Source organism: Rhinatrema bivittatum, chromosome 3 (genome assembly GCF_901001135.1).
Source record: "Rhinatrema bivittatum chromosome 3, aRhiBiv1.1, whole genome shotgun sequence".
Lineage (NCBI taxonomy): Eukaryota > Metazoa > Chordata > Amphibia > Gymnophiona > Rhinatrematidae > Rhinatrema > Rhinatrema bivittatum.
This window is the reverse complement of record NC_042617.1, coordinates 429010539-429024074: the sequence shown is the minus strand read 5'-3', so window position 1 is coordinate 429024074 and position 13536 is coordinate 429010539. Positions and strand designations below refer to the sequence as shown.

Below are 13536 nucleotides of genomic sequence, written 5' to 3'. Positions count from 1 at the left end.
CAGTGCCTCTGTCTCAGGAAAGTATGGGGTGATTTTCCATTTATTTTGTTGTGTCCAAGAAGGAGGGCTCCTTTCGTCCCATTCTGGATCTCAGGAGTCAACAGTCATTTGAGGGTGACCCATTTTTGCATGGAAACCTTGCACCTGGTGATAATGGCCCTGCAGTTGGGGGAATATCTGACTTCCTTGGATCTGTCAGAGGCCTACCTTCATATTCCCATCTGGTTGGAGCACCAATGTTTTCTGTATTTCATGGTGCTGGGCCACCATTATCAGTTTTAAGCAATGCCTTTTGGTCTAGCCACTGCTCCTAGATCTTTTTCCAAGGTTATGGTGGTGGTGCAGCGGAGTTGAGAGAGGATGGATTCTAGTACATCCGTATTTGGATGACTGCCTGATTTGAGCCAAGTCTCTGGAAGAGGAGCAGCCTGGTGACCCACAAGGTGACCACTTTGTTGTAGGAGCTTGTTTGGGTGGTGAACCTAGCCAAGAGCAGTCTTCAGCCATCTTAATCATTGGAGTATTTGGGTGTTTGATTCAACATGAGGCAGGGCAAAGCTTTTCCTTCCAGAAGCTCGGAGTCAAAAGTTGATGTTGTAGGTGCGTCTTTTGGTGAAGTCAATACGCCCGACAATGAGTCGTATCTTCAGGTACTCTGATGGCGGCAACCTTGGAAATGGTGCCATGGGCAAGGGCACCTATGCATCCTCTTCAGTGTTCCCTGCTGTCTCGTTGAAACCCACAGTCACAGGACTTTTCAGTTCAGCTCCACTTGTCGATGGAAATCTGCTCTCACCTGCATGGTGGTTGCAAGAGGTTCATCTGAGAAAGGAAGTCTCCATGAAGTCGCCAGTCTGGTTAATTCTCACAACATAAGAACATAAGAAAATTGTCATACTAGGTCAGACCAAGGGTCTATTAAGCCCAGCATCCAAGCCAACAGTGGCCAATCCAGGCTACAAGAACCTGGCAAGTACCCAAATACTAAGTAGATCCCATGCTACTGATGCCAGTAATAGCAGTAGCTATTCACTAAGTTAACTTATTAAAGTTAAATTATTAATTAAGGGGTTGGCCCTTAATTCCTTGAAGCTACCAGTTGCAGCTCTTTCATGTTTCAGAGGCCAGGTCAATGGTGAAGCCCTATCGTCGTCTCCTGATCTGTCTCATTTCTTGAAGGGAGTGAATTATCTTCGTCCTCCCTTACAGTTACTGTTTCCCTTGTGGATAATTAACCTGCTGGTGGTGGATTTCTTGGCGGGTCCTATGTTTCAACTGCTGCGTCATCTTTCCTTGCGGCTACTGACCTTGAACACAGGAGCTATTCCTCCAGATGACTCCAGGAGCTATTCAGCTGCGTACTGTTTCCTCTTTCTTACCTAAAGTGGTCTCAGATTTTCATTTGAATCAGTCCATTTTCTTGCCGTCTTTGGATAAGGGGAAAGATGTGGAAGAGTATCTCCTGTTGCGTCCTTTGGATGTCAAGAGACATGTGTGGTATTTGGAGGTTTCTAAACCTTTTCTGAAAGACAGATCACATGTTTGTCTTTCATGGTGGAAAGAAGAAGGTCGAACCAGCTTCACTGGCTACAAAGCTTGCTGGATTAAGGAGGTAATTCAGTATTTCACTTTTTTCATTTTTGGTAATTTTGGTAATTTTTAAAGAGACGAGACACTTATCGTTGCATTGCGTAGTTTTGACAGCTTAGACAACACCAACCTGGTATGTGTTTCGTGGGCTTCGTCAGGGGTGGTAAAATTCTGCGGTGTTTAGAGTCTGTGTGCACTGCTTGCTCTGTCTCGGGGGGGGGGGCTACTAAACGCTTGTGTATTTTTGGCACAGTTTAAAAAAACTGGATTCACTGGAAACTCCTCCCAAAGATACTCACCCAACTTCTTAACCACTATCTTATATTTAACTACCTGTTGAATCAAAGAATGTTTCAAATTGTATTCCCTCTGTAGGGTCACTATCTAATGGATGGTAAAACATATCACTCAATTGTCGATAGACCTCTTCCATATATGAAGACCTATTCAAAACAACCGTTGCCCCCCCCCCCCCTTATCCGCTGGTTTTATTATAATCTCACCATTTTGCAATCTCTGTAATGCCCGTCTCTCTTCAAATGTAATGTTAAATACAAATGGACTTCCTTGTTCCAAAACTGCCACATCCCTCAATACTAACTTCTCAAATACTACCACAAAAGGATCTTGAGGGTCAGGAGGTACCCATCTGGATCGCTTCACAAATTTTGATTGCTGACTCAATTCAACCACATTTTCAAAAAATTTCGCAATTCTCAATCTCCGAAAAAATTTATACAACTTCACACTGGTATTAAAAGAATTATATCCTGTAGTCAGTACGAATGTTAATCCTTTGTTCAATATTGTCAATTCTTCCTGAGATAACCTATGAGATGACAGATGTATTGGCAGAGCCACTGGATCTGATGGGATGTCCAAGATTTGTCCTTTCATACATTGAGATTGAGGGCTTTACCCTCTCGAATTCCGAAGGAGATGGGTGTTCTGGTGGTTCTGGGAATGGATCAGGCGGGATTCTTGCCAAACTTCTAGGTGAGTCGACTAGAGATGGAACACTTGGCCAGGAACCTGAAGATGAGTGTAACGATAGAGGTGGTTCTTCCTGTGACTCAGTAAATGAAGGGGCTATTGTGTAACTCTCAAATGAGAAGAATATGTTGTAACTGAAGGTGAGGAGTCATGGATGGGAGATTCCAAAGCAGCATGTAGTGATGGCAAGGTACAGATTATTGACTGAGTCAGCATTGTGGAAAAAAAGAATGTATTGATGAATATGGTCCAACAGATTCTCCAGAGAGTGAGGCAAAGAAGTGTCTTAACTATTTCCATCACTTGCTCCATAGTCTGACTTTGCCATGCTGGTTTAGAGGGAGGGATTTTCTCTTCTGATACCAAAACTGGTTCCTGTTCCACAGTTTTAAGGCCTGTTGGATGAGAGCAAAATAATAGAGCAGACAGGGTGTAATGTATCCAGACGTATTCCTTATGCCAGTAGCTGTGAGACCAAAAGTGCCCTTGTTATGGGAGGGGGCAGACAAAATGAGCTACTGAATATCACAGGTTTCATCTGTGCTATATTATGCTGAATGGGCAAGGCAGCATACAGAATTTGAGATTTCAAGAGTTCTGTTGGTTCAGAAAGCTTGGATATTGAAGAAATATAGTTGTAGGACTGGAGCAGCGATAGATTGCTTTCTGGTTTTGGAATGTTTGGTGCTATGAAAAGAAGAAGCAGAATACGTTGGTGGGTGCTCTGTTGAACCTTCATGCATCAAGTGTATCAAATGAAGGGGTAGACTTCATTGGTTCATATGACTGAGTCTGTGCATTAAGCATCAAATACAAGAGATGCTCCTGCACGGTGTATACAGGAGTTGTGTCAATACACTGTGCGTTGGGGTGCTAGGCTGCTTCAGCACTAATAGTCCATGCATTGACTGTGCTGATGCACCTTAATGCTTATGTTTCTTTGGTGAGTAGTGCTACTTCGATTTTGATGCATGGCAGCCATTATTGGTCAACCCCCTGGCTGCCAATTGCAGTAATTTGGGGGAGGGGGTTTTGGAGGAGCTTCGGCTCAACTCCCTTCCTCATGAGGCAGAAGAATCTGCACTCCGGGATGATGACTTGCTGTGGCTCCAACTCAGTACATGCAAGCTGTCTATCTTAACTGCTTGAGATTGCGAGGACATCCGACTGCAGGCCTGGCAATTTGGCTGATTGTGGTCTGGCACCATATGATGACAAATGTTTGTGTCCACCGGTTATGAACATTATTTGTCTGCACATGCACATTTTGAAACAACTAACTGTGATGGTCTTCCCAACATAATTGAGGAAGGTTGAGGAAGAGAGTTATTCCAGAAACATCTGTCCCCTATCCGAGGGGTGGCCAACTCCAGTCCTCAAGAGTCACAAACAGGCCTGGTTTTCAGGATATCCATAATGAATATGCATGGAGATGGGAGTGCATGCACTGCCTCCATTGTATGTAGATCTGTCTCATACATATTCATTGTGAATATCCTGAAAACCTGGCCTTTCTGTGGCTCTCGAGGACCAGAGTTGGCCCTATCCTGTGAGGAAGTTCCAAATCTTCTTACTATTTTATTGTATTTTTTTTTTTTTGTTAATAACACTGAAAAGTGCTGTTGGGCTTGCTGCTGAGGCAGTGAAGCAACAAAATTGCAATGAAAAATAAAGTAGAATGAAAAACATCCAAGGAGAAATGGAGTATATTTCCATGCTTCAGTTTGGACACTAATGCCTAAAAGCCTATTTAGTAGGATATCATGATCAGTAGTGTTGAAAGTGGCTGAGAAGTCTGTCAACATCCAAGCGATTTCTGCGTTAGTGTTCTTGAAGTCATTTAATAGAGCTAGGTGAACTGTTTCTTTGTTTTCCTTCAAGAAACCTGATTGGAATTTGTCAAAAAAAAAAAAATTGATGGTGTGATTGTTTTCCCCTTTTATGTTGAAAGGCAACCCTTAGTTGTGGATTCCCACTTATGTGGCTGATAATCCTACTTGTCCACAGAGAAAACTGTTGCTTGCTTGTAACTGATGTTCTTCATAGTAGGATAATCAGCCATACTTGCCCTCCTACTTCCCCCTTTACAGTTGGATTATTTATTTATATTCCACCTTTTGTGACACTTCAAAGCAGAATACATTCAGGTACTGTAGGTATTTCCCTATCCCAAAGCACAAAGAGAGCGGAGTAGAAAGCACACACATTTAGGTAATTAGCAACAAAATAATGTGCGGCAAATAATTATACTGGGCAATAACAGTTTCACAAATAAAATTTTAAAAAAATAAATTTGTATTCATAAGGAAGCGAGATGTAGCTGGGCCGATACTTTACTTTCAATGCATGTCCAGTGTAGCTCTCTGCTTCGGCGAGGGAGAGAGTCTGATACTTCTCTTTCAACGCATGGCTCTCTGCTTCATCGGCAGGGGGAGTGTGGAAGGGAGGATCTGGGTGTGGACGGCAACCAACGGGGTCTGGATCGTATAGTCTGGGTGGACAGGGGCAGGGGTGTGGCCTGCTTGTTGCAGAGGTTGCTACCCCTAATTGAGCTGGATGTTCACTTGGATGCAGATCCGGCGATGCTCTCTTCATTGGTGGTGGGGTGGAGGGGAAATAGGGCTGGAGGGCCAAGAGTAACAGGTGTGAGAGAGAAAAAGGAAGGGAAAAAAAAGGATAAAGTGAGTAGCTTGCTGGGCAGACTGGATTTATTTTATTTATTTATTTTCTTTTATATACCGACATTCGATCGAGATATCATATCAGTTTACAGATAACTGAGAGAATAGGGCAAGGTCCGCCCTATTTTACATTGTAACATGGTAACTAGTCAAAATAATAATGAGAAGGGTATCTATTTTAGCATTAATAGGATTTGGGCCGTTTGGTCTTCTTCTGCCATCATTTCTATGTTTTATTCTGTTTGTGCACACATCGATTGTGCACCAGTGTTCAATACCACAATAGACCAATGTTTATAATTGGGAGACCCCGACACGGCCGTGTTTCGCGTCAGGCTGCATCAGGGGACCAGAGTTTTCAAAATCTATAATCAAACATCATACGGTTATTGTGCAGTTGGGCGGACACAGAGGTACAGGATTAAATGGTTATCAATTAAAGGAGGGACCAAGACACAGAAATTCAGTGGAAATTTGTAAAAACAACAAAGCAGGTAGACAAAATATAATGGTGAATATAACTGAAGTGAGGGGGGAAAAGGGGAAGAGGGGGAGGAAGGGAAAAAGGAGGGAAGGAAAAGGGCAATAAATGAATACGTGGGGAACCATCATAGACAGAAAAAGATAAGAACTGACTTGAGATTTAAGAAAGCGGACAGTCATCAGCTGATTATTAAAAAGAAATTAATAACAGGGGACTAGTAAGTTAAAAGGCTGCTATGTCGAAATAATCAAAAGTAGCAAAACAGTAGCCAGGGAACCGGGTGTGCAGTACTTTAATAGTAGATGTGCAGCTCAAGCCACGGCAGTGACTGTAACACCAAAGCATTGAGGAAATCGAAAACACTGTGACAAGATACATGATCTTTCCCTTCGTGAACAAGGCTTCACTAATAAATTTTGTAATATTTCTCGTTTGGAAAGAAGGGCTATTTCCACCCTCAAATCTGATCCTTCAATTGTTAACAAATCAGCGGATAAAGGTGGCAACATTGTTCAAAACCATACTGAGTGAGGCAGAAGTTACCAGACAACTCTCTAATACCTTATTACTTACGTCTTCCAGAGGATCCCTCCTCACAGTTACAGACTACCATTGGAGAACTCGTACAGCAAGGTCTTGACCGACACTTTTTGACTCAAAAGGAAGCTAACTTCCTCTGAGAAATTTCCTGTCACTCCAGTCTTCTACACCCTGCCGAAGATTCATAAGTCTGTTACTTCTCCCCCTGGCCGTCCAATAGTTTCAGGTATAGGTTCCCTTCTGGAACCCCTCTCCAAGTTTGTTGACTACTTCTTACGCCCCTTTTTCCACTCTGTCCCTCTTATGTGCGGGACTGTAGTCATTTTATATCCATTTTGAATGATTTATCCGTTCCATCAGAACCTTTCTTATTCATGACTTTAGATATTGTATCTTTATATTCAAATATCCCGCAGGAAGAAGCTATCACAGTTGTACAATCTATTTTATCCTCATGTGACCCAGGAGAATGGAGTCCTACTTCTTTTCTTGTTGTACTAACCCGCATTGCCCTGACCAAGAACTTTTTCCAACAAATTAAGGGTACTGCGATGGGGGCTACAATGGCACTGTCCATAGTATGTCTATATGTTGCCCAATTTGAATCTGAGTTCGTCCACAACTGTCCTTTCAAAATTTTCTTTCCTATTTGGCTTTGGTACATAGATGACATTTTTCTGATCTGGACGGGCACAGAAATACAACTCTTTCTTTTTCTTGATTTGGCTCAACTCTCGCAATCCACATCTCAAATTTGAATATTGTTTACACCATTTCCATATCTCATTTTTGGACATTACAGTCAGTGTTCAAGATGGCAATTTTGTTATATCGTGGTATCGGAAACCCACCGATCGCAATACACTATTACAATATACCAGCCATCACCCACATCCACTTAGAGACAACATACCCGTTGGACAGTTTCTCTTTCTCCGGAGACTGTGCTTCTCCCATCAAGATTACATTCGACAGGCCAAAACTATGACTACATTTTCAGGAACGAGGGTATCCCAGGCGGATCATGAAACGAGCTTACAAGAGAGCCTTGTACATTAACCGTGACCTTCTGTTTAGTCAATGCCACATTGAAACTCCAACTCAACTCACATGCGTTCTTTCCTTTTCTGTTCACAGCCAAGACGCTATTAAGTCTCATTGGAATTTACTCCTTCCACACATGAGTTTTCAGGAACCACCGCTATTTGCTCATGTCAGAGGTCAAAATTTAAGAGACAGTGTAACCTCTTCTGAACATAAACTACCACTTTCTACCAACACAGGTACAGTGAAAGGACCACGGTCCTTGTGATCACTGCTCCGTTTGTATACATTCCATGAGTATCCACACCTTCACACACCCGACTTCTAAACAGTACCATCTCCAACACCACACTACATGTACTTCAAGCGGCGTAGTGTACGTAATTCTATGTCCTTGCCCAAACATCTACGTAGGGAAAACTACCCGCCCCCTCCGGGCCCGGATAATCGAACATTGCTCTTGTCTAAAGTCAGGTCGCCATGAGGCACTCTTAGTGGACCACTGGCAGGCCGAAAATCACTCCATTTCTGATCTTCGGTTTTTCGCCTTACAGCACTTTCCTAAGCATACACGAGGTGGCCACTGGTCTTTAGTTCTCATTCAAAGAGAGCAAAGATGGATATACGAGTTGAACTCATTAGTTCCGTTCGGCTTAAACAAGAAAATTGAGTGGTCTGCTTTCTTCTAGCTCTTATGTAATCTTTCAGTTCCTCTTCAGTCTATCTAGGTTGTCCTGTTTTTTCTCCCTCCCCCCTTCTTCTGTTATTTTCCCCTGGCTTCTCTTCCTTCCTCCCCCTTCTTCCCCCTTTTTTCTCTCCCCCTCCCCTTTTCTATTTCTGCCTTTCTTTCCTCCCCCCATTTCCCCTCCCCCTCCCCCCTCCCCTTTTTCCTTCGTGTTTTAGTTCTATTTAGTTCCTTTATATGCTGCTTGTTAGGTATTGGTTTGATAAGGTGGTTAGTATATTACATGTTCTCTTCACCCGATCACTTGTATCCTGTCAATCACATGACCTTTTCCCGCGTGGTTTTTACCCTGTGCCCGCCCATTTAAACGCCTATCAGTCATTTGAGTCTCCCTGGGACATCGTGACCAAAAGTGCAGAGTATCCATGTGTAAGTTCGTTCTCTACAAGCTTAACATTTATCTAAGAAAGTTTGTATCATGAAATTTTGTTTCTTTGTGTTCCATTTTAGTTATAGATTCGTAGACCTCCCGGTCTGTTTAAAGATATCTCTCTGAAAATTTCCCAGTGCGGTCATATCCCGCCGGTCAAACATGAGAAAATCTTCAAATCTATAAGGTAACTTTCCTGACTTAAGCCTCCATTTCGCTTTATACCTTTTTGGTCTTCCAGTTTTGATTTATATCATTAAGAATTTTATCACCATTCAACTATATTTAGCTACACGACCTGATTGTCTCGCGGGCTTTTTTCTGTTCTATGCTAACTCATCAGTATCTCCCCTTGAGACATTGCGGATTTACCTGTAAGTCTTACACTATATTGGTCTATACGATGGTTACCCTTTTTATCTTTCAGCTACAATATCGGAAACCTTCGGGTCTTGTTCACAGTTTGCTTTAAGTAGATTTTGTCCCGCAATGGTCCCAGTGATGGCACTCTTCTGCTTGTGCAGAATTATTAACACATGAAAAAGTCCCTGTGGACTTCAAATTTTGAAGGTATTTTTTTAGTTTCTTTGGTTCTGTTCTTCTAGAGCCTTGGTAATCCCATGCCAGCTCTGAAGTTTTGTACCTTGTCACAGTGTTTTTGATTTCCTCAACATCTTGGTGTTAGTCACTGCCATGGCTTGAGCTACACATCTACTATTAAGGTACTGCACACCCGGTTCCCCTGGCTACTGTTTTTTGCTACTTTTGATTATTTCGACATAGCGGCCTTTTAACTTACTAGTCCCCTGTTATTAATTCCTTTTTAGTAATCAGCTGATGACTGTCCGCTTTCTTAAATCTCAAGAAAGTTCTTATCTTTTTCTGTCTGACGGTTCCCCACGTATTCATTTAGTGCCCTTTTCCTTTTCCTTCCTTCCCCACTTACTCCCTCTCCCCTTTTCCCCCTCCCCCCCTCACTTCAGTGTTATTCACCATTATATTTTGTCTACCTGCTTTGATGTTTTTACAAATTACCAATGAATTTCTGTGTCTTGGTCCCTCCTTTAATTGATAACCACTTAATCCTGTACCTCTGTGTCCACCCAACTGCACAATAACCGTATGATGTTTGTTTGATTATAGATTTTGAAAACTCTGGTCCCCCTGATGCTAAACACGGTCGTGTCAGGGTCTCCCAATTATAAACATTGGTCTATTGTGGTATTGAACACTTGTGCACAATCGATGTGTGCACAAACAGAATAAAAAAAATCATTTTGTTTGTGAAACTGTTATTGCCCAGTATAATTATTTGTGGGGTATTTCCCATCGCCAGAGGGCTTACAATCTAAGGGCCTCTTATACTAAGGCATGTCAGGCCATATTTCGCTCAGTATATGACCTGGTGTGGGGGTGAGATGAGGCTTTTCAAATGCCTTATATTATCTGAGCCCTGGCCCGGCCCATATTTAAATGAGCTCATTAGCATGCAGAAGATTTAGCTAATTTCCCACAGGTGCATCGGGATGTTAATGCACATCTCGATGCACTTACAGCCTAGACTTAAAGTAGCTGCTTGGACAAAAAATGTCTTCCCTTCTCTCCCCTCCCCTACTCTGGAGAGTTATAAAAACCCTGGGGGGTCTGCTTAGATGCATCTGTCCTACCCTCCACCGCCCTTGCAGGTGGCCCATAGTTTAAAAAGTTAAAAAAAAAAAGCTATTTGTACCAATGGCCCCTTCACAGAAAAAGGACCCCACCTCACCCCACCCCCTTTTTTGAATAAAATTGGCATTGATTGTCCAATGGACCGGACCGCCTCCTTACATTAAAAAAAAAAAAAGGTTCCCTGGAGTCTGATCCCCCAAGCCCCACCCTAGCCTAGCCTCTGGATGTCCCCTCCTTAACTTGACGAATCAGCATCAGTGGGGTTGCTGAGCATCCCCTAGGCACTGGGTCCAGATGGTAGCCATTTTAGAAAATGCCTGCTGCCCAGAGCCTAGGGGGGACTCTGGGCTCCCACTGCATCGCTGATACTGATTCAACAAGTTAAGGGGGGATCCAGGGGGTGAGGGGTCAGGGAACACTAAACTCCTGGGATTTTTCATTGTCTGGGTTTGGCGGGGGTGGGAAGTTGGATCGTCCACTGGGCCACCAATGCCCACTTCATTAAAACCATTTTGTAAAAAAAGGGGGTGCTGGCCTCTAGGGACCAGTTTTTTGTTTTTTTTTTTTTCTCTGTGAAGGAGCAAAGGAGGGGCTGCTATCCTTGATACAAATTGCTTATTTTTACTTTGTAACGTCTCTGGTCTGCCCGCAAGGATTGCCGGAGTGTAGGGGTTGGATATGGCCGGAGGTCTAAGCAGACCTGCCTCGGGGGTTTTAACATCTCAGTTGGGGGGGAGTGGGACGTTCTTGGGGCTTCTTCAAACAATGGTAGCCCCACAGTCTCTGGGCCACCATTGCGCATTGTTAGGGGGGCTTTCGCAGCTGTACTATTTTCTCATGTGGGAAAAATACTGTGGAATTCACAAAGGGGCGGATTTTAAGAGCCCTGCTCGCCTAAATCCGCCCAAATCCGGGCGGATTTAGGCGAGCAGGGCCCTGCGCGCCAGTGAGCCTATTTTACATAGGCCTACCGGCGCGCGCAGAGCCCCAGGACTCGCGTAAGTCCCGGGGTTTTCTGAGGGGGGCGTGTCGGGGGGGCGGGCCCGAACCATGCGGCGTTATCGGAGCGTGTCGGGAGCGTTCCGGGGGCGTGGCTATGGCCCGGGGCGTTCCGGGGGCGTGGCCGTGCCCTCCGGACCCGCCCCCAGGTTGCGTCCCGGCGCGCTAGCGGCCCGCTGGCGCATGGGGATTTACGTCTTCCTCCGGGAGGCGTAAATCCCCCGACAAAGGTAAGGGGGGGGGTTTAGACAGGGCCGGGCGGGTGGGTTAGGTAGGGGAAGTGAGGGGAGGGCAAAAGAAAGTTCCCTCCGAGGCCGCTCCGAAATCGGAGCGGCCTCGGATGGAACGGGGGTAGGCTGCGCGGCTCGGCACGCACCGGCTATACGGAATCGATAGCCTTGCGCGCGCCGATCCAGGATTTTAGCGGATACTCGCGGCTACGCGCGTATCTACTAAAATCCTGCGTACTTTTGCTTGCGCCTGATGCACCAGCAAAAGTACGCCAAATCGCGCGGTTTGAAAATCTACCCCAAAGCTTGCAGGGTCATTTACATGGGTTTGTGACTCCTGTGGTATTTTTCCCTTGGTGTGGGGGTGGAGAATACCATGGCTTAGTGAATGACCCCCATAGTTTATACATGAGACAATGGAGGGTGAAGTGATTTGCTCAAGGTTACTGAGTACAGCAGTAAGATTTGAACTCTGGCTTCCTTGGTTTGCAGCCTGCTGCTCTAACCACTAGACTGGTACTCCACTATTTTATATAAGACCAAGAGGCTCTTGGCACTGGCGACTAAATGGGAGCTTCTGCACATGCTTAGAAGAGCTTTATAAGTTCTAAGACCAGCTAGGTACTTTGTACATTCTGCACTGTTGGATGACATTACTCACTCTGGCTGATTATCCTACTCTGTGTAGAACACTTATTTCAGGTAAGTAACTTAATGTTATGGTAAACTACTGTAGTTGAACTGTTTGTTCCATGGAAAATATCTGCATCAATTTAATCAAATAATTATTTTTCATATTTCAGCAACTTAAAAGATGAAGACCAGGAAGAATATAATAATGAAAATTGTGAAACTGCAGTCAAGAAAAGAAGAAAGAACCATTTTAATAACACAAAATCACAATGTAAGACGCTTCTCTAGATACAAATAACATTTCATGCCTCAGTGAATCATTCATTTTCAGTTGCCATAATTTTTCCCCACTATCTTTTTTTTAAAAGAGCTATAAAAAAAAGTTCATGTATGACATTTTTAGTAAGATGAAGAAAATAATTTGCATTAAGTGAGGCTACATTATGAGTCTCTGAGAAGGTAAAAAAAAATAAGGTACAAGAAAAGTAATCTGATTATTAATTTTTATTTATAGATTTTTATCAGGAAAAATGGATCTGTGTACATAAAGAAAGCACCAGAGAAGTAAGTATTTCCTCTAGGAAAGTCCTGTATGAATGTATTTTTAAAAATAAATTTGCTGATTTATTCTTACTATCATATCTTTTAATTCTATACTTTGCTGTTCTAGGCTCTTGGTGACTTATTCAACCTCACCATTAAAACATAAGATATGCCATACTGGGTCAGACCAAGGGTCCATCAAGCCCAGTATCCTGTTTCCAACAGTGGCCAATCCAAGTCACAAGTACCTAGCTAGTACCCAAACATTAAAATGATCCCAAGCTACTAATGCTGGTAACAAGCAGTGGCTATTTCTTATTGATTAATAGCAGTTTATGGACTTCCCCTCCAGGACTTTATCCAAACCTTTTTTTTTAAACCCAGCTACACTAACTGCCTTAATCACATCTGCTGGCAGTGAATTCCGAAGCCTAACTGTATGTTATATGGATATGCAAAAATTTAGACACTCTGGTCATATTGTATGTTTTGATGAATTTCTGAGTGAACAGACGTTGCTGCATCCTCTACTTGGTATAAAGTTAAAACATCACCAAGAATATGGAAATAGCGCAAAGCACACCAAATAATATCAAGGAGCCAAGATGTGCTATGAGAGATAATCTTGTGGTCTGCTGACTTATGCAAAGACCAAACATTCTCAGTTCTTAGCGTAAACACAAGGAACAATAAATCCAATCAGAATCAATTTTTGCACTGTAATTCTGTCCCCCATATGCAGTGATCTGTCAGCTCTATTTTGCAGATCAGTTTTTGTGCAGTACTATCATATTTTTCTTGGGCTTCCAGATCTTGCCTTGGCTTCAACAAGTCCATTTAACTTTCACTTCTTAACAATATTTCTGACAGTTGAAATTGCTAGCTAGAGATTTTTTTTATTAATATTTGATTTGATTGACCACTAATCAATACAAAATTATCAGTGGTTTATAGACTTCCTCTGCTTTGCAAGAATGAATTAAAGCAGTGTTTCTCAACCCTCTCTTGAAGGCACA

The 13536-nt window shown here is 43.1% G+C and overlaps 1 protein-coding gene across 5 annotated transcripts in view; it reads left to right on the top strand.

Moving 5' to 3' along the window:
* The window catches only part of FBXO25 (F-box protein 25), a 168424-nt gene that overhangs the window by 26991 nt on the left and 127897 nt on the right, over positions 1-13536 (top strand). For all 5 annotated transcript variants that reach the window (XM_029595772.1, XM_029595771.1, XM_029595770.1 and 2 more), the window contains 2 exons: positions 12148-12248; positions 12492-12541. In XM_029595772.1, the coding sequence (XP_029451632.1) occupies positions 12148-12248; positions 12492-12541 (151 nt within the window). The remainder of the gene's footprint in view (positions 1-12147; positions 12249-12491; positions 12542-13536) is intronic.